Source organism: Hyperolius riggenbachi, chromosome 1 (genome assembly GCF_040937935.1).
Source record: "Hyperolius riggenbachi isolate aHypRig1 chromosome 1, aHypRig1.pri, whole genome shotgun sequence".
Lineage (NCBI taxonomy): Eukaryota > Metazoa > Chordata > Amphibia > Anura > Hyperoliidae > Hyperolius > Hyperolius riggenbachi.
The window spans coordinates 60,619,997-60,641,650 of record NC_090646.1 but is presented as its reverse complement, the minus strand read 5'-3'; the positions used below and the strand labels follow the sequence as shown (position 1 = coordinate 60,641,650).

At 43.9% G+C, this 21,654-nt stretch overlaps 1 protein-coding gene across 1 annotated transcript in view; it reads right to left on the bottom strand.

The window, feature by feature from the left end:
* Positions 1–21,654, bottom strand: part of ATRN (attractin) — a 263,895-nt gene that overhangs the window by 87,321 nt on the left and 154,920 nt on the right. Inside the window, exons 23-24 of the mRNA XM_068274687.1 lie at positions 18,330–18,408; positions 9,450–9,607 (exon numbers count right to left, since the gene is read on the bottom strand). Coding sequence (XP_068130788.1) covers positions 9,450–9,607; positions 18,330–18,408 — 237 coding nt within the window. The remainder of the gene's footprint in view (positions 1–9,449; positions 9,608–18,329; positions 18,409–21,654) is intronic.

Genomic DNA, 21,654 nt, shown 5'->3' with positions numbered 1-21,654 from the left:
TATATATGTGTGTACAGTACATATCCAATGTGGTTGATCTTTTAGCTTTATACGTCGGTTTTAAATGGAAATGAGAGCTTGAACTGTAGGTTATAGTGCCAATACATACGTACATAAATGTTTTTTATTATAGGCATGTGTATTAACCTGAGGAAGCAGGCAAAGACCTGTGAAACGTGTGGTCTATTGTGCATGCATACATTTATTTTTTTCATCGTTAATGGTTTGTTCTTCTTAGAAGGTAAGACGCTACACTTCCCATTTACATGTGTATTTAGTATGGAAAAGAACAGGTCACTAATGGTACATGCAACATTTTGCATGAAAATACACAAGGGTGTACATAAAACGCCATCAATACAAATGTAACACAGCCATTCCCAGTCTTCAGCTAAACAATATGTCCAGTTATTTTTAATAGGTAATCAAGTGCATCTCTTATACTATAAAGGTTTTGTGCCAATGTAAACATACAGAGAGGAGGTTGCACATGACCCAAAGATGGCCAAATGCCATTCAATTTCTGTAAAATATTTTTCCACTATTTCCACTAGTGGCTGCAGCTCTTGAGCGCTTTGAGTCCGACAAGAGAAAAGCGCTATACAAATGTTTGGATTATTATTGGATTTGAATATTTCAGGAAACCACAATCAGAGATTAGCCATGTTAGTGCTGTATTATAACAGGATCAACACACCAATATACAGCAATATGTAGATACAGAAAGTGTTTCTGATGCTGAATATAGGAATAATTAACATAAAATTGTGTATCCTGAATAATGTATCGTATCACATTCTGCTATATGTCACAATGCTAGGTACAGACAATGCAATTTTCTGACAGATTTACTGTCAGGTCGATAATTTTCAACATATTCAATCTGATTTCTGATCGATTTTCTATTCACTTCTATGAAAAGTCGAACAGAAAATTGTGCGGAAATCAGAGCGGACATGTTGGAAATATTCGATCTGACAGTAAATCTGTCAGAAAATTGCACTGTGTGTACCTAGGATTACAGTGTCTCTTTAAAATTGGATTGGACACACCGGAAACTTTATGCAAGTGGGTCAGAGGAGCGCTAAAGGATGGGTGGCCCATTACATTGCTCTGGACTGAGCAGTACACCATTAGTGGGCTTGAACAATGCTTAAAGAGAGTCTGAAGCGAGAATAAATCTCGCTTCAGACCTCATAGATAGCAGAGGCATGTGTGCCCCTGCTAAACCGCCGCTATCCCGAGGCTTAAAGGGGGTCCCCTTACCCCCAAATCCCCTCGGTGCAGCGGGGGAGCGCTTCCTGGTTGGGGCAGGGCTAACCGCCGCAGCCCTGCCCCACGCACGTCTGTCAGCGCGCATCTCCGCCTCTCCCCCGCCCCTCTCAGTCTTCCTTCACTGAGAGGGGCGGGGGAGAGGCGGCGATGCGCTGCTGATAGACGCGACTGGAGGCAGGGCTGCAGCCATTAGCCCTGCCTCCACGAACGACCAACTCTACGACCAACTATTGCGGGGGTGGGATTGGGGGTGAAGGGACCCCCGTTTAGCGACGCGATAGCGGCGGTTTAGCAGGGGCACACATGCCCCTGCTAACTATGAGCTCTGAAGCGAGATTTATTCTCGCTTCAGAGTCTCTTTAAAGGGACACTATCGACTAACGTGTTTTTTAACCCAGAGCTTGAGAGAGTTCCTGAAGTGCTGGAAAATAATGGTGTATACATCTCCTTTGCTTATCTCTTGTTTACTGTAACAAATTCCTTTCACTCTGAACTGATGGCAGTCAGCTGAATTCTGAAGGGTAGAGTGAACAATGAGGGGAGGGGGAATGCCCTCATAGTGCATCTGTTAACTGTGTGCAACTCTGTGTGTGAGAGAAAGCTCTCAGAAGCTGCCTGTTTCTGAACTGTCTGCAGGAGAGCAGAATAAATGTAGCTGGTTTTAAACATTTGTAATTGTCTGTGACTGCACAGCTTTTCATTTTTTTTTTTTTTTTTTTTTTGCTTTCAGGGAAAAATACTCTGTAGGCTAAAACACTGGCTGTGCATTGAAGCAGACACCCCTTTGTGAATGATTTGTCCCAATAGAGCTAAATCCTACACACAATGAATTACAGCTACTTAGACATTATTTGTACATTGTCATTTTAGAACACTTGGGAATTGATAGCTGTCCTTTAACCTTCCTGGCGGTAACCCCGGACGTAGTTCGGGGTAAGCCGTGCAGGAGGATTTCTCAGGCCCCGCTGGGCCGATTTGCATAATTTTTTTTTTGCTACACGCAGCTAGCACTTTGCTAGCTGCGTGTGCATACCGATCGCCGCCGTTCCACGCCTATTCGCCACGCTGCCCCCCCCCCCTTCCCCAGACCCCTTGCACAGCCTGGCCCATCAGCGCCAGGCAGCGCTAAGGGGTGGATCGGGACTCCCAACGACGTCATGGCGACAGTGGAAGCCCTCCAGGAAATCCCGTTGTTTGAACAGGATTTCCTGATCGCAGATCGCCGGAGGTGATGCCGCTGCATAGCGGCTATCATGCAGCGAGCCCTGGGCTCGCTACATGATTTAAAAAAAAAAAAAATAAAAAAAAAAAAAAAAAAACTGCTGCGCTGCCCCCTGGCGGTATTTTATAGACCGCCAGGAGGGATAATGCAGAGTTCCCCAGCCCTGTCCTCAAGGCCCACCAACAGTACATGTTTTGCAGAAAACCCCAAACATGCACAGGTGGGGTAATTAGTGTCCCAGCAGAGCTGATGATCTACCTCTGTGGATTTCCACAAAACATGCAGTCTTGGTGGGCCTTGAGGACAGGGTTGGGGAACACTGCTTTAATGGACAGCTATCAAGGACAAATGAAGAGAGAGGGATATGAAGGCTGACCTATTTACTTTTAAACAATGCACACTGCCTGGCTACCCTGCTGATCTTCTGCTTCCGATGCTAGGTACACACGCTGAAAGTTCTCATCATATTAACGGCTCACACTGATTATTTCTAACTTGTCCAATATGCTCCCTATCGATAACGGTATCAATTTTGCAAAGTACAAAACTGAAAATTGATGTAGCGAAAAAAGCGATCTTAGAGCATTGGGTTCAGGCGGAAATACCTACCAAATAAGAATGGATTAATGCTATGAATAAATCCCTCCCCCTGTATACTGGTCGCCTACCAAATTTGAAAAAGTGTGTACAAAGGAGTTGGGCGTCGCTCGGACAAGTTGATGGCCTAACGGCAAATGTGGTCGCTATCTGCCACCTCAGCCAACTTTAGACATGCATGTGTACGAGGCTTAAAGCGGATCCGAGATGAAAAACTAACTATAACAAGTAACTTATCTATATATCTTATGTAAAGTTAAGATAGTTTAAACCGCAAATCTAGCTACAAACAGCTTTAATAGGATATGATTATTTCTTCCTGTGATACAATGACAGCAGCCATGTTTGTAAACATTACACAGGCAAGCTTATCTGCACCATTAGCACTCAGACTGTGAAAAAAAAACCTAATTCCCCCTCCTCCCCTCTGCCTCTGAAATCTCTGGCTAGTAATACCTCCCCCTCCTCCTGCCCAGACTGAGCTTCCATGAGCCCTTGCTACTGTCTGAAAATGCCTTGGCTCTCTGAAAACGGGTGGGTTGTTTAGTTTATAGGGAATTAGAGTATTAAAACAAAAAAGTATTTGGCTTGAGGAATGCCCTATAAACAATAGGAAAGGAACACAATTATGCAATGAGTAAAAGTTCATCTCGGATCCACTTTAAGAAATACGTGATTGATTGTACTAAGTATTATGTACTTGTTGAAAATTTTTTTTAATAAAATTGGGAGAGAAAGTGCACCTTCAGGTCCGAAAAATATGGTATTAAAAACATAACACATCTCCCTTTGTTGAACTATACAAAGTAATGACAAATGTGATGGTGGCCAGTACAGACCAGCTCCCCATCATGCCCACCACACTCAGCTAGCAGTCAGGAACTTGCAGCAACTGCAACAGGAAAGGGTTATTCCTCTGACACAGCAAAAGTCTGAAAGGAAAGATAAATAATTTCTCCAGGACGAGGTCCCGCCCTCAGCCTAAACTCTTTCCAATACAGCTGCTTCCTCCGCCTCACTGAACAGCCATTACCACCATTACTATAGAGGAAACCCTGGCATGGTGGGATCTGTACAGGAAAAAATACCATTATTACAGACAGAGCTGGGAACATGTGACGTGACATAAGCGACCACAATAGGATAACTTTATTAAACCTCTGATGACAACAGCCACATGCAGGCCAAGCTACGGCTGCTACCAGTGCTGACTCTGTAACAGAGCCAGAGGGGTAGCAATAGGGGGTGCAGAGGTCACGACCGCACCGGTGCCCTTGGGCCAGAGAGCCCTCCCTCAAATGCAGTATTAGCTCTCTATTGGTCCTGTGCTGGTAATAATCACTTCTATAGATACTTTGAAAAGTGGGTATCATTTACAGACTGTTCCCCATCCCCTTCTTGCACCTCTGACACTGGTTGTCCTTGGCAGGGTATAGAGCGCCATATCAATTGCTATTATTATTTATTAGATTTATATAGCACCAACATATTACGCAGCGCTGTACAATAAATAGGATTACAGACAATGATAACAGGGGTGACAGAACAATACAGGTAATAGACAATAGATACAACGATACAGGTAATAGCAAAAAGATACACAACACAATGCAGACAGTAGTACAATGCCAGATCATAAACTGGAGTGGTAGTGGTAACAAGTTCCAAATTCTGGGTAAAGTGCACACAGTCAAGTATGATACACAAGGGGAGAGGGCCCTGCCAAAGGCTTACATTCTAGAGGGAGGGGCTGGTGACACAAAAGGAGGGGGTGCATCAAGAAGTTATTGGCAGAAAGGATTAGGGTAGTGTTGAGTTGATGTAGGCCTCCTTGAAGTAGTGAGTTATGAGTGCTTTTTTTAAGGTTTTGAAGGTGGGAGCGAGCCTGATGGGCAGTGGGAGAGAGTTCCACAGGATGGGGGCAGCTCTAGTGAAGTCCTGCAGTCGTGCATGGGAGTGCGAGATGCGTGGGGTGGTTAAGAGGAGGTTGTTGGAGGAGCGAAGTGGGCGGCCAGGTGTATATCTGCTGAACAGGTCAGAGATGTAGCTTGGGCAGGACTTGTGTATGGATTCGTAGGCCAAACATAGGACCTTGAAGCTAATTTTGAAGTGAATTGGAAGCCAATGAAGGGATTTGCGTAGGGGAGTCGTGGAGACAGAGCGGTGGGAGGAGTATATGAGTCTGGCTGCTGGGTTCATGATGGATTGTAGGGGGGCTATGCGGTTTTGAGGGAGGCCTAATGGGAGGGAGTTGCAGTAGTCCAGGCGGGAGATAAGGGCATGGACAAGGAGTTTGGTAGTGTCTGGGGTCAGGAAAGGCTGGATCTTGGAGATGTTGCGTAAGTGGAAATAGCAGGCTCTAGCTACGGTTTGGATGTGGGAGGTGAAGGAGAGGGCCGAGTCCAGGGTGACACCCAGGCAGCGGGCTTGTGTGGTTGGATGAATGATTGTGCCATTGACAGTGACGTAGAGGTCAGTGGGGGGTGAGGCAGCACGGGGTGGGAAGATTAGGAGTTCAGTCTTATCCAGGTTTAATTTTAGGAACCTGGCAGACATCCAGGATGAAATAGCCGAGAGGCCAGAGGATACCTTCGCCATGGTGGTGGTGGAGAGGTCAGTGGAATGGAGGTAAATCTAGGTGTCATCTGCATATAGGTGATAGTTGAAACCCAGAGAGGAGATGAGCTTTCTGATGGAGGTGGTGTAAATGGAGAACAGCAGGGGACCAAGAACAGAGCCTTGGGGGACCCCAACTGAAAGTGGGATGGAGGTTGAGGAGGAACCATTGAAGGAGGTCTTGAAGGAGCAATTTGAGAGGTAGGAGAAAAACCATGCTAGGGCAAGGTCTTGGATACCCACAGATTGCAGGGACTGGAGTAGCAGGGAGTGCTATGCTATGCATAGAGTGCTTGCTTGGGGGGGCTCAATGTAAAACTTGCTCTAGGGCTTATAGCTCTTTAGGTACATCACTGGATGGAGCACAGGCTCTGCCTTGTTCTACAGCCCTAAACAGCACAAGCTCGATAATTAACCGAGCCATATTATTTTGCTAGCCAGAGCTGCAGAATCTGTTGTCTCTGATTCATGAGAAGCCATTTTTAGAAATTACCTTACCTGCATAGTGGATCTGCATACAGATTGCTCCAGATATTAAAGGGTTATATCTGCCTCTTGAATTTCCCTGACAGGAGTCTGTTTACATTGGAGTCACTAAATGGTTCAACGTATGCTTGTCATGCTTGTCTCAATTTTATATCTCCTGTAAGTGCTGCTATATGCAATATTGTGTATCTCTGTAAATGTCTGTCATATGTTCTTTTGCATAGGCCATAAGAACCACAAATAATTCCAAGTATGACATCCGTACTTGGAGAATAAATGTGATTCTGAGTCAGATCTTGGATAGGTAGGGAAGTCGGCTCTTCACAGACCTCATGCAGACACCTGATAAAGATCAATACTTCAGATGCAAAGAAAAATAGTGTGTGGAATGGTCTGTGAGGTGAGCTCACTCAGGTACACGAAACAGCAGACCTGGAGACCAAAGGCGGGTCAAGTCTTGTTTAGTGCCGGTTCACACGGGCTTCTGCCCGGCTTCCAGCGGTGTCTAGTTCGGGCTTTCAGCGGCGCCCAATCACGTTCAGCACAGGGGGACACGAAGACGCTGCGGTAACCGACCCTGGACGCCGCATGCCTGAAACGACGGGAAAAATGGGGATTGGAACGCCGCATTCGCGCAAACGCCGGTAAAAGCCAGATACAAATACAAATACAAATGCATGCTACATTTTTTTTTAAGAATGCCACAAAGCATGAAAAATCAGAAACACAGATGTTCGAAAACCAATAAAGAGTGTGTTTTGCGATAAAAGTTACCACACACAAACATACATCATGTGAAACAGCCCTTAGGAAAACTAGCTTGTATAGGTGACAACACCCCCCCCCCATATGCATGTTCACACTGGTCCACAAGCCTATTTCCCTATCATTTACTGATGAGGACCAGATAGTCCATAACAGGCTGTATGCATGGTGGATTAATATAGCTCTGTAAAATGTAAAAGCTATATGCTTGCTATACACCAGAGGTTCTGGATGTGCAGTCTTGCTTTCGGGGGAATAAAAAGATGATTTACATATTCAGGAGTGATGCATCATGGTAAACTATAGTTGGTTGCTTAAAGAGGAACTCCAGTGGAAATAATGTAATAAAAAAAAAAGTGCTTAATTTTTACAATAATTATGTATAAATGATTTAGTCAGTGTTTGCCCATTGTAAAATCTTTTAAATCTCTGATTTACATTCTGACATTTATAACATGGTGACATTTTTACTGCTGGCAAGTGATGTAGCTGCCGCTTGCTTTTTCGGCTGTTGGAAACAGCTGTAAACAGCTATTTCCCACAATGCAACAAGGTTCACAGACAGGAAACTGCCAGGAGTACCACGGCTCTCAGAGTTTCTTGTGCGAGGGGTTTCACCACAATATCAGCCATACAGCGCCCCCCGATGGTCTGTTTGTGAAAAGGAATAGATTTCTCATGTAACAGAGGGTATCTGCTTCTGATTTCGATTCTTGGTCGGAGTTTCTCTTTAAAGCTGGATTACTACAAATACCTTCTATTTTAAGTTACAGTCTCTGAAAAGTCCGTCAATCTGTCAAAAGGCGTTTTGGTGGGGCTTCAATACCATTCGATTTTCCATGCACATGTAAAGGAGTTAATCCACTGTCAGGCTGGATTTGTTGTCTACATCCCTGTAATGCTGGGAATACACGTTACGTTTTTTGCGGATAATCCTTCCGGTTAGATGTCCGATTCTCCGCAATATTTTGTTCCACTCAATTTCTCATAGAATTGAGTGGAAAAAAAAGAAAAACGAGCAGAAAAGATAATTGAGCAGAGAATCTAATGGCTAATAGATCGCGTGGAGGATCGAATGCGAAAAACGTAACATATATTCCCAGCATAAAGGTGCCATACTTGATTCAACCAGAAGTTCGATCTTCCCATTTTTTTTTTATCCTGATAAAACCCATTTTTTGTGTGCAAAAATGTATTTATTTTTTTACTGGAAAATCGTGGTTGGGGTGTCTTGGCACCCTATGGAAAAAAACACAGGAGAAAAAAAAGAAAGCCCAATAGTGCAGTATGTCAATAATAGGTGTGTGGAGAAATCAATTGATTGAAAGGGCTACTCACAAAGGAGGGTTGCAAGGGACAACCGACCACAGGAAGCAGGTGGAGACCATAAACCCGACTCCACTCGGGGTGGTCCTGGACGGACCTGGTTGCGGTCGCTCTCTTAGACGAAAAAGGATGGACAAAACATTAACCGTGGTAAAACGACGGGTGTTCTGTCACCACCCCTCGGACAAACATGTACGGGGGTATAACTATGCACAATAAGGGAAAGAGGCGCCCTGATTTGAATAAAAGCTTTTAAAAACAGTTTAAAAACGAAAAAGAAAAATGAGGTATCTTACCTCAATGACGAAATCTCTGTAAACTTACAAAAGATTTTTATAAAGCTTTTATTCAAATCAGGGCGCCTCTTTCCCTTATTGTGCATTTTACTGGAAAAGTTTATCAAAATTTCCAATTTTTTATCTATTGGCCACAATGCAAAATTATAATAATTTTTTTTAGAAAGTATTGAAAAGTGTATAGAGGATTGGTTTGTTTTTTTAAACAAAACAATCAACAAAAAAATTCTTAAAATTCAAAAGATGTAAAGAAAAATGTGTATGGTGGACGGCCACCTAAGGGCCGGTTCACACGGACGGCAGGCGGCGTTGGGGCGGCCAGGAAGTCGCGTCGTCCTGTGACGTCCCGTTCGGTGGCGGCGGTACAGAGATCGTCACGATCAGCGTTTCTCGTCCCCGCAGGGGGACATGAAGCCGCGCCGGCTAGCCGTCCCTGGACGTTGCATGCGGCTTCTAGGGACGGCCGAAACGATGCGTTAAATCGGGATCAGAACGCCGCGTTTATGCAATCGACGGTAACCGCGCAATGCTAAACGCTCCTATTCACTTGAATGGGAGAGTTTAGCCGATGGGTCCCGAACGCTTGACGGTAGACGCCGCCAAGCGTCCGTGTGAACCGGCCCTTAGAAAGACTCCGTTCACTTCCTGTTTTACAGGAACAGAATGAATCTCTGCAAACGCAACACAATCATTGTCAGTAGCACAGACCAGCGAAGCACCAGGCTGCACATGTAGGTCCACCAACCAGGAAGTAGCGTCTAGACTATGAACTGTTGTCACATGACCACTGATTACTTCCTGGAAAAATGTAAACGAGCCACACAATCCATAAACCGTCCAATGAGAGGAAAGCTCCTACGTCTTACCTGTATCTTGATTGGCCAGGTGAAGTTACTGACGTACACGAAGAACGTGATGTTGGGATTGTTGTGGAAATCAAACTTCTCATTGGAGAAAGTGTCTTTACATTCCTTGATGTTGGTCCTGGAGATGATGGGAATTTCCTCGCCATTTTGTGTACCCGCTGCAAACAAACGCACACAGGAAGTTAGCATGGGACATAGAACGGCTGCTGAGACAGCATTCTTACCGAGGAGGATTTCACACATGAACAGTGACCGATCACACAGCATCTTCCTCCCACAGGGATGTTTATCTGGAGTTTGGTCTTACGCTTTTATCTCGGAGAGATTTCCCACTTGTACATCACTGCCTATGAAAACTGCTTTATGTTCGCTCACATTCTGTCTGAAGTGTACAAATGAGCAGCAGACGCACCACCCAACACGTTCTCCTCTGCATTATCATTTCTATACTGCCCCACCCCAAAACGCATTTCCCTTAAAGTGGACCTAAATTCTTGCACAGGACAGAAGGAAAACAGAGAAATGCCCCCTGTATGTATTTTAGCCTGTCTAATTCCCCCTCATCTGTCACTAAGCACAAGTTGTAGTTTGATCCCTCAGCTGTGCCAGCTGACTGCCATGGCAGAGAGCTAATTGGTAAATACAGGATGTTAACCCTACGTTTTCTTCCATGAAAGCAGGAAGTAGAAACACTGCAGATTTATTGCAAGATTCGTATCAGCTTTAACTAAATGTTTTTCTTTAAAGGTTATTATGCTGTTGCTTATCTTTTTTGAGAAGAGAGGAAGTTCTGAGTTTAGGTCTGCTTTAACCACTTAAGGAACAGCCCCTTTTTGAATGATCTGTGCTGCGTGGGCTCTTCAGCCCCCAGCACAGATCAGGTGGCAGGCAGGCTCATCACTCCCCCCCCCCCCCCCTATTTTTCCCACTAGGGGGATGTCCTGCTGGGGGGATCTGATCGCCGCCGGCTTGTTGTGCCTAGAGGCCTAGAGGGGGGGGCTCCGCAGCGCTATCCCCCCCCCCCCCTCTCCTCTCCTCCTCACTATGGGCGGTACAGGACAGTGCTCCGTCCTGTACCGACTCAGATAGGCTTCCCCGGCCAATCAGAGGCTGGGGATCGCCGATCTCCTTTACAGCGCCGTACGCTGTAAACACCGGGGATTACTTCCCCGAGTGTTTACATTTAGCCTGCGAGCCACGATCGAAGGCTCGCAGGCTGTTCACAGAGCTCCCCGCCGTGAACGAACAGGAATGGAAATACACCTATCGGCGTTAACTGGTCGTTAGGTGGTTAAAAGGATCCTGGGGTGTGAGACCTATGGAGGTGATTTATTTCCTCTTAAACAATACCAGTTGCTTGGCAGTCCTGTTGTTCTTTCAGGCCTGTTAGGTCTAAATCACACACCTGTAACAAGCATGCAGCTAATCTTGTCAGAGACACCTGATCTGCTGCATGCTTGATCTATGGCTGAAAGTATTAGAGGCAGAGGATCAGCAGGATAGCCAGGCAATGTGTTTTGTTTAAAATGGAATAAACATGTCAGCCTCCGCATCCCTCTTACCTCGGGTTGCTTTAATTTTCTCCTCTTTTGTAAAGGTGCATATAAGTAGTCTTTAGCATTTCCTGTGAATCACAGCCACAGGTAATGTATTACTGCATTAAACCTTTCTTCTGTGGTACTTTACAGAGAATATCAGTCAGCATACATCACTTATTGCACCTCAGAGGGGGATCAGAATCTGACTTCTACAACACAGCCCAGGGCCCAGAGGCAGCTATCCTGGTGTGGAGATATTACATAAAGTATGTAAGGACCATTACCATTAGCTAAAGTAAGTAAGGACCACTTCTGAGAAAACTTTCAACTCTGATAACCTTTAAAGGAAACCTAAACTGAGAGGGATATGGATGTTTCCTTTTAAACAATACCAGTTGCTTGTCAGCCCTGCTGATCTCTTTGGTCTGCAGTAGTGGCTGGATCACAACCCTGAAACAAGCATGCATCTAATACAGTCTGACTTCAGTCAGGGCACCTGATCTGCATGCTTGTTGAGGGGCTGTGGCTAAAAGTATTAGAGACACAGGATCAGCAGGAGAGTCAGGCAACTGGTATTATTTTAAAAGGAAAAATCCATATCCTTCTCAGTTTAGGTTCCCTTTAAAGGTTATCAGAGTTGAAAGTTTTCTCAGAAGTGATCCTTACTTACTTTAGCTAATGGAAATGGTCCTTACATACTTTATGCTACTGGTATTATTTTAAAAGGAAAAATCCATATCCTTCTCAGTTTAGGCTCCCTCTAAGGCAGAACCACACTAAGGGCTGGTTCAGACGGACACTTGCAGAGCGTCTACAGCCAGCGTTCGGGGCTTGGTGTTAAACGCTCCCATTCAAGTGGATGGGAGCGTTTGTACCAAGCTTTCAAGCGCGTTTACACGAACGCGGCGTTCGGGTCCCGATTTTTCCCTGGCGTTCAATGAGCCCCTAGAAGCTACATGTAGCTTCCAGGGGCAGTTAATCGCGACGGCTATGTCCCTCTAGGGGAAGAAAAAACGTGACCGCATCCGAACGCAACACAAACGCTGCTGAAAGCCCGCCACCGCGACGCCAACGAACGCGACGCCTCCAAACGTCCGTCTGAACCAGCCCTAATTCTGAAACTGCTAAGCATTATTGCATAGAACTTAAACTGGAAAACTAATGCTTCATCCCATTTCTCAATTACTGTGTTTTAATTCCTATACTGCCTTTCATTGTATAATATTGTCTGTGTTCGTTAAGCAACTGCCAAATGAAATGCCTTGTAAGTTGAAGCTTATTTGGTCAAAATAACAGAATAACCAATCAGCTCGGGGTGATCTAAAAATACTCGGAAAATATCGGGAACTAAAAGAGATGATCAAAAAGCCCTCCTACTAAAAAGCAATGGGATAGAGTGGTTTGCCTTGATAAAACAGAAGGTACTGTATTTGCGGTAAGTCAGCTTTAAAGAGACACTGAAGCGAAAAAAAATGTATGATATTATGATTTGTATGTGTAGTACAGCTAAGAAATAAAACATTAAGATCAGATACATCAGTCTAATTGTTTCCAGTACAGGAAGAGTTAAGAAACTCCAGTTATCTCTATGCAAACAAGCCATTAACTCTCTGACTAAGTTTAGTGGTGGAGAGGGCTGTTATCTGACTTTTATTATCTCAACTGTTTTCTTTTCCTCTGCCAGAGGAGGGGTCATTAGTTCACAGACTGCTCTGAAAGACTCATTTTGAATGCTAAGTGTGGTGTAATCTGCACATATTATAGAATGATGCAATGTTAGAAAAAACACTATATACCTGAAAATAAAAATATGAGCATATTTTCTTTGCTGCTAATCTTCTAGTAATTATTCATAGTACACAACCAATTCACTATATCATATTTTTTTTTTCGCTTCAGTGTCTCTTTAACCACCTGAGCGGTCTGGACGAGCTGAGCTCGTCCAACACCGCCGGAGGTCGCCGCTCAGGCCCTGCTGGGCCGATTTTAATCAAATAAAAAGCAGCACACGCAGCCGGCACTTTGCCAGCCGCGTGTGCTGCCTGATCGCCGCCGCTCTGCGGCGATTCGCCGCGAGCAGCGGCGAAAGAGGGTCCCCCCAGCCGCCTGAGCCCAGCGTAGCCGGAACAAAAAGTTCCGGCCAGCGCTAAGGGCTGGATCGGAGGCGGCTGACGTCAGGACGTCGGCTGACGTCGATGACGTCACTCCGCTCGTCGCTATGGCGACGATATAAGCAAAACAAGGAAGGCCGCTTATTGCGGCCTTCCTTGTTTATTCTGGGCGCCGGAGGCGATCGGAAGATCGCCTCCGGAGCGCCCTCTAGTGGGCTTTCATGCAGCCAACTTTCAGTTGGCTGCATGAAATAGTTTTTTTTTTATTCAAAAAAAACCCTCCCGCAGCCACCCTGGCGATATAATCAGAACGCCAGGGTGGTTAAGTGAGCAACTGTGGTCCCCCACAATGCATCACTGCTGAATATGCAAATTATCTCACTTAAAGCTGAATTATCGCAAATACCGTGTTCTGGGCCAAGCCCCTTTCCCAAAGCACCATATCATCTCTGCCATGCACTGAGGAGGACCAACAGTCCGAAACAGGCTGCCTGCATGTTGGGCTGATCTAGCTCTGTGAATTATATAAGCTATAGGCTAGCTATACACCAGCAGTTCTGGATGTAAGCCTGGCTTCAGGGGCATAAAGAGATCATTTGCATATTCAGTAGTGATGCATTGTGGGAGACCACACTCACTCAGTTAAAGCTGAATTATCGCAAATACCTTCTATTTTAAAGCAGATCCGAAATGAAAAACTAACTATAAGAAGTAACTTGTCTATATATTTTATATAAAGTTTAGATAGTTTACATAGCAAATCTAGCTGCAAACAGCTTCAATAGAATATGATTATTTCTTCCTGTGATACAATGACAGCAGCCATGTTGTTTGTAAACATTACACAGAGGCAGGCTTATCTGCATCTTGAGCACTCAGCCTGTGGAAAAAACCTAATCCCCCCTCTTCCCTCCGCCTCTAAATTCAATGGCTAGTAATACCTCCCCCTCCTCCTGCCCAGACTGAGCTCCCATGAGCCCTTGCTACTGTCTGAAAGTGCCTTGGCTCTCTGAAAACCTGTGGGCGTGGCTTGTTTAGTTTATAGGGAATTAGAGTATTAAAACAAAAACAAAAAAGTATTTGGCTTGAGGAATGCCCTATAAACAATAGGAAAGGAACACAATTATGCAATGAGTAAAAGTTCACCTCGGATCCACTTTAAGGAGACAAACTACACTGATCATTGGTCAAAATAAAAATGATGCTGACTCTTACAAGTACAGCCCCAGACTGTCACTTTTTAAAATGGCGATCAGCAGCAAAAGTGGGAAATGCGCCTCCCTCTCCCTCACACTTACTGAAGCAATTATTGGGGATCTATAAAATGGCCGCCGTGGATATTTTTATATTTATTCTTCCTTATGAACATCAGCTGTTATAAACAGAGAATATATTATGATGGTAACAGCCAGACTCCCTGTACCTATGCTTCCAGAGGATGACCCTCTTTATTTCCCGGATTTCTCTCCTTTAGTACAATTTTAGCAGCATGGCTAATAATGATTGACTACTGTGTCCATATTAGCCGTATTTGTTCTAACTCATCAAATACACTGTTCAAATAATGTTGTCCTGAGCTGGAGAAGTGTAACTTGCCAAGTAAGCAGTGCAACTTGTGTCTGTCACGCACTTGTGTTCATCAATCTCAGAGTGAAAGACAAACCTGGAACGGATGTCATATATTCAGGGATTGCAAGATGGAAGGCAGGAAGACATGAATGCTAGTCAGAGATTTCAAAATGGAAAACCGTGATCTACTCCCCTACATGGGAACTGTGGGTGTTCAGTCGCTATTCAGTCATGTCTGACTCCTCACAATCCCATGTAGCACAGCACACCAGGCCTCTCTATCCCCTCCTGCTTGTCCTAGCTAATGTTTGTTGCTTCCATAATACTACCTTGCCATTTTATTCTCCTCTTGCCCTCACTCTTTCCCAGCATCAGGGTTTTCTCCAATAAGTCCCGCCTTCTCATTACTTGAAGAGATGTCGCCCACAACAGGGAAACCCCATCTCCCATTTAGGGGGAAATGCTTAGTAATGATAATGTGTACATTCACAAATGGCACGGGTAAGTTTGGGTGCTAGGTGAAGCCGAATCACAGCTCACCTGATCTAACTATACTCATGCCCTCATATTCTATTCTCCTACTATTTATTTGCCCCTGTAACTCGGGCTCCAGCTATTACCGGCGCCCGAATTACCCCATTTCTATCATAATCTCATCCTCCTAATGTTTACAGTTTTTGTTGCAATATTTGTGCTGCTTGAGACGCTGCTGCACATTTTTTGGTTGCATCCACGTTCCCCTTGTCATCTTATTATGCTTTGTAAAGCATGCAGATTATGTTGGCGCTATATAAATAAAAAATAATAATAATTATTCGGCCGCTAGCTGTGGCCGGTGCCCAGATTAGTCAAGGGGTGCTGCTATAGCCTATGGTGGCGACCAAATCCTGCCTGATGTGCAGCTCTCAAATGAACTGCCTCTATGTTCATCAACACTGCTGCAGCACAACTTATGATGTCCTTATAGCGGAACTCAACTCAGAACTTCCTCTCTGCTCTAAAAGATAAGCAACAGCATAATAACCTTTACAGAAAAACGTTTCTTTGTTACAGCTGATACAAATCCTGCAATAAATCTGCAGTGTCTACTTCCTGCTTCCATGGAAGCAGACATATTGTTAACATCCTGTGTTTATAAATTAGTTGCTCTGCCGAGGCAGCCAGCTGACACAGATGAGAGATCAAATAACAGTTGTGATTAGTCACAGATGAGGGGGAATTAGACAGGCTAAACTCTCTAAATACGTACAGGGTGCATTCCTCTATGTTTCCCTTCTGCTCAAGCTAGAGCTAGAGTTCAGGCCCACTTTAAAAGCCTTATTGATCTGAGTTTCCCTTCATGATCACAAATAAATTAAGAACAGTAGTGCTGGATGTTGAGATCCCCAGTGCATGCAGCCATCAGCCTGTGAGAAGGCAGCGTGGGGTTTGGTCCAGGCGGGGTGCTTTTCGCAAGTCTTCCAGGAAAGAGGTCTGTGGAGCTGAAGTTATACAGCCAGTAATGGAGGCAGCCCTGCAGGCTCAGAGTCAGGGAAAGTAATGTGCGAGTAATGAGAAGAACGAGCTGATGGAAAATGCACGCATAGTCATTTCCTCTCTGCGCCCGATTGTGTTACCATTAGAAGCAGATGCTGGCCGAGCTCTACCTGCTGGCACACAGGCTACCAGTAACACAGAACACCTGAACAAATACAGTCACATGTCCCTGAGAGGTCACAGCCCACTGTGCTCAGATAGCCACTTACAGATCTACTCATCCACACAACAGCATTCCTATCTTCTCATAACGCTGATAGGTCATGTGATCATCGGCCAATCAGAAGACTGGTAATCAAGCTGAAAGAGATCCCAAGCCTAAAGCCTGGTCTGCACACGCTCAACTTTAATTGGCCAATAATTGGTCAATGTTACCACCTCCATGTGGTATGAGGTCCGTCAGTGTTTAAACACTATGAACAGAATGAGTAGCGGAGCTCTCATATTACAGGGAAGTGGTCAAACTGAATGTGTGTGCCAGGCTTAAAGGACCACTCACCAAAAATTGTAAAATGTAAATTTCTCCTAGAGTAAAATACACCATAAATTACTTTTTTCCTATGCTGCTATCACTTACAGTAAGTAAAGAAATAAATGACATATTTGGACCATCTCCTCAGGGGGGTTTCTCAGGGTTTTCTTGATTTCCAAAAGCACTTAACAGCAGTTTTTTCCCTTTAAAGCAGAATATAACCCTGCATTTCAACTTTGCTCTAAAACATTATTTACAGTATTTTATATGCAACCAGCATTTTTTTTTACTAGACCAGCATTGGAAGGGTTACACAGGGCTTTAAAGTTCCTGGAGATTTCTGCAGACGCATCCGAAGCTGACATAGATACATTTTGTTTACATAAATGTATCTGAGTGTTGAATGTGACTCATCTCTCTGACTGAAGGTGGCCACACACCATACAATCTTTTATTTATCTGTTCAATTTAAGAATTGCAAGCAATTTTTCTAACGGATTGTAACATTTCAAAAATATGACCAATGTACCACACACCTATGTTCAATTTTTCCCCAATTATGATAAAAATGATTGGAAACTGAGAAAATTGCTTGGGTGTGTATATTAATAAATTGACAATCTAACACACACCATACAATCTTTAGAGAAATTGAAGAAACATATCTGGCATTCCGGACAGATAAAAATCGAAGAAAATGGGAAATCCGATCGGATTTTTCAGTCGAATGAAAAAAAAGCTTTCGATGTTTTCGGGAGATCCGATCGTTTTTATCGAATTGCTGTAAAATCGGATCATTTTATTGTATCGTGTGTGGCCACCTTGAGAAGGAGCTTGGAGGACAGCCAAAGAGTGTGTAACATTTATCAATAGATACATGTAACTAAATCGAATGTAACAATCTGAACTTCTGCATATCTCTCCACGGAACTTTAAACCTCTGTGTTTAACCCTTCCGATGCTGGTCTAGTAAAAAAAAAATGCTTTTTGGATATAATTTGCTGTAAATAATATTTTAGAGCAAAGTTGCAATGCTGGGTTATATTCCGCTTTAAAGTGGACCTGAGCTCTTGCACGGGAAAGAAGGAAAACAGAGAAATGCACCCTGTGTGTATTTAGAGTTTAGCCTATCTACTTCCTCCTCATCTGTGACTAATCACAAGTTGTAATTCAATCTCTAACCTGTGTCATCTGATAGCTCCTTTAAAAGCACAGTATGTTAACAATATGTCTGCTTCCATGAAAGCAGGAAGTAGACACCCTGCAGATTTATCATGGGATTTGGATCAGCTGTAACAAAGAAATGTCTTCTCTACAGGTTATGCTGTTACTCATCTCTTCCTCAGAAAGGAAGTTCTGAGTTTAGAATTGCAACTATGTACTGGTATGAGACAAGCGTATGCCCTTTTGATCCTATGGGAGAAAAGAAGTTTGGAAATGTTTTGTTGTAGTTACAGAACCCTCTGCTCATCACTGCTGGTGCCGCAGAGCTGTACATGCTGCATTGGAGATTCCTGGGGTTCCACCTCCACAGATAAAAGCTATTATAGTGCTGTGGAGGGCATTGAGCACCTTCTTGCTCCACATGTCATATCCACAAGCATTCTTTACAGCTCTCTCAATACTGTGAATACAGAGTAAGGAATGCCATTACCTGCAAAGCTTGTTGCCCACGTTATATTCAGGTTGAAGTTTTTAGATGCATTAATGAACATGTCCAGATCCCGATTTTGCTGCAGAGAAATAAAGAAAAAAAATAAGGTTAAAAAAAGCTCCTCCTTCCAGCCCTATACATTCTATCTAAAGAAGGTTAACTGTACCGTGCATTACTTTTGAGCTACTTGTGGCCCAGTACTAAAGAGGAACTCTAACCCTGGATTGAACTTCATCTCAATCAGTAGCTGATACCCCCATTCCCACGAGAAATCGTTACCTTTTCTCTAATCCAGGGGTCAGGAACTTTTTTGGCTGAGAGAGCATGGTGGTTTGGGGGCCCCAGTGAGTGAGAGAGACCTGGGGCCCCTGGGCTGTCATGTGGACCAGTGTTTGTGATTTTAAATTTTATTTTTTGCAGCTTCTACGATGCGGTTGACAGGTGAGTGGTTAGGGAGGGGACCGTGTGGGAGATGTCCCTGTTAAACGACGCAATTCACGATTGCGTCCAACCGAAGCCTCCCACCTGAATGCTAATCTATGTAATTCCTGCTAGGTATGGTACAGCAGGCAAAGGGTGTATGACAGTGCACCTGATTGGCTGACAAGCGTCTGCTGGCCAGATAGAGGCAGGATATTGCTCTGACTGGAAGTTAGCAATTGTGTTTGTTGCAAGAGCCATAAAAGCCACATATTTTAAAATGTAATTCTGTCAGAGCCATACAATATGTTTAAAAATGGCACAGTGTGCATGCGCAGCAAAGGGCTGTCCCTTGGGGGTTGATTCACTTTGTAGGACGAGATCCCCGCACTTTTGCCCAATAGGCTGCCTGTCAAGTGACAGGCAGCCTATTGGGCCAATCAAAGTGTGGGGATCTCGTCCTACAAAGTCACTTGGATCTGACAGGATCCAGGGTGGGACAACTGGAGCGGCCGTTAGTTTTGGGGGAAGCGTGAGTAAGTTAGTAGTGCATGCTACAGCAAAAGCGTGCCTACTTTAAACATTTTACTTGCGCTGCTTGAGCAGTGTAGCTTAGTGAATCAACCCCCAACTGATTTGTCTGTGAACCAGACGTAGCCATCAAAAGAGCCACATCTGCCTCCCGAGCCATAGGTTCCCTACCCCTGCTCTAATAGATTATCTGTCTATGAACAGAGATGGTTGATGAGATGCTAAAAACTTCCAGCTGATGCCATTTTAATATTTATTTACAGTTCGGTCCATAAATATTTGGATAGAGACAACTTTTTTCTAATTTTCTAATAAAAATGCTTTAGTTGCCTAACATTTTATGCAATCGTTTTGTTCACCCTGACCCCACTGCATTAAAGCTGACTTCCCCTGCCTCTGAAATGTTTCATTTACAATTCACTATGGTAATGTACGTATAGAACCAAAATCAGGTAAAAAAAAAAAGTAGTCTGTCCCAATATTTATTACCTAGCCGTATGAAAATATATTCAGCTTGGGGCTGGACTAGTCAGAATCGTACTTTATTAGGCCAGTTAGAAGATCGGCCAACCACAGTGATCAGCTACTTTATGTGATTGGTGCATTTTGAAAAAGGACACATTTGAATAGAATTAAAAATTCTGCCCGATCCTGAAATTAGTGGCATTTCATTGACCATCTCTAACAGAGGACATTCAAGCCCTGCATAATCTATGTCGGTCGTGTACAGAGCAGATATGAAAGTGCACGTGTGTATGATTTCAGCTAGCCAATCCGATGGCCAGCATGCACTAGCTGAAGAGTTAGGTTGTCACATTACGATAGCATCACCCCGAACAACTACAGGGAGTGCAGAATTATTAGGCAAATGAGTATTTTGACCACATCATCCTCTTTATGCATGTTGTCTTACTCCAAGCTGTATAGGCTCCAAAGACTACTACCAATTAAGCATATTAGGTGATGTGCATCTCTGTAATGAGAAGGGGTGTGGTCTAATGACATCACCCTATATCAGGTGTGCATAATTATTAGGCAACTTCCTTTCCTTTGGCAAAATGGGTCAAAAGAAGGACTTGACAGGCTCAGAAAAGTCAAAAATAGTGAAATATCTTGCAAAGGGATGCAGAACTCTTAAAATGGCAAAGTTTCTGAAGCGTGATCATCGAACAATCAAGCGTTTCATTCAAAATAGTCAACAGGGTCGCAAGAAGCGTGTGGAAAAACCAAGGCGCAAAATAACTGCCCATGAACTGAGAAAAGTCAAGCGTGCAGCTGCCAAGATGCCACTTGCCACCAGTTTGGCCATATTTCAGAGCTGCAACATCACTGGAGTGCCCAAAAGCACAAGGTGTGCAATACTCAGACATGGCCAAGGTAAGAAAGGCTCTAAAGACGACCACCACTGAACAAGACACACAAGCTGAAATGTCAAGACTGGGCCAAGAAATATCTCAAGACTGATTTTTCTAAGGTTTTATGGACGGATGAAATGAGAGTGAGTCTTGATGGGCCAGATGGATGGGCCCGTGGCTGGATTGGTAAAGGGCAGAGAGCTCCAGTCCGACTCAGATGCCAGCAAGGTGGAGGTGGAGTACTGGTATCATCAAAGATGAGCTTGTGGGGCCTTTTCGGGTTGAGGATGGAGTCAAGCTCAACTTCCAGTCCTACTGCCAGTTTCTGGAAGACACCTTCTTCAAGCAGTGGTACAGGAAGAAGTCTGCATCCTTCAAGAAAAACATGATTTTCATGCAGGACAATGCTCCATCACATGCGTCCAAGTACTCCACAGCATGGCTGGCAAGGAAGGGTATAAAGGAAGGAAAACTAATGACATGGCCTCCTTGTTCACCGGATCTGAACCCCATTGAGAACCTGGGGTCCATCATAAAATGTGAGATTTACAAGGAGGGAAAACAGTACACCTCTCTGAACAGTGTCTGGGAGGCTGTGGTTGTTGCTGCACGCAATGTTGATGGTGAACAGATCAAAACACTGCCAGAATCCATGGATGGCAGGCTTTTGAGTGTCCTTGCAAAGAAAGGTGGCTATATTGGTCACTGATTTGTTTTTGTTTTGTTTTTGTTTTGTTTTTGAATGTCAGAAATGTATATTTGTGAATGTTGAGATGTTATATTGGTTTCACTGGTAAAAATAAATAATTGAAATGGGTATATATTTGTTTTTTGTTAAGTTGCCTAATAATTATGCACAGTAATAGTCACCTGCACACACAGATATCCCCCTAAAATAGCTAAAACTAAAAACAAACTAAAAACTACTTTCAAAAATATTCAGCTTTGATATTAATGAGTTTTTTGGGTTCATTGAGAACATGGTTGTTCAATAATAAAATTATTCCTCAAAAAGACCA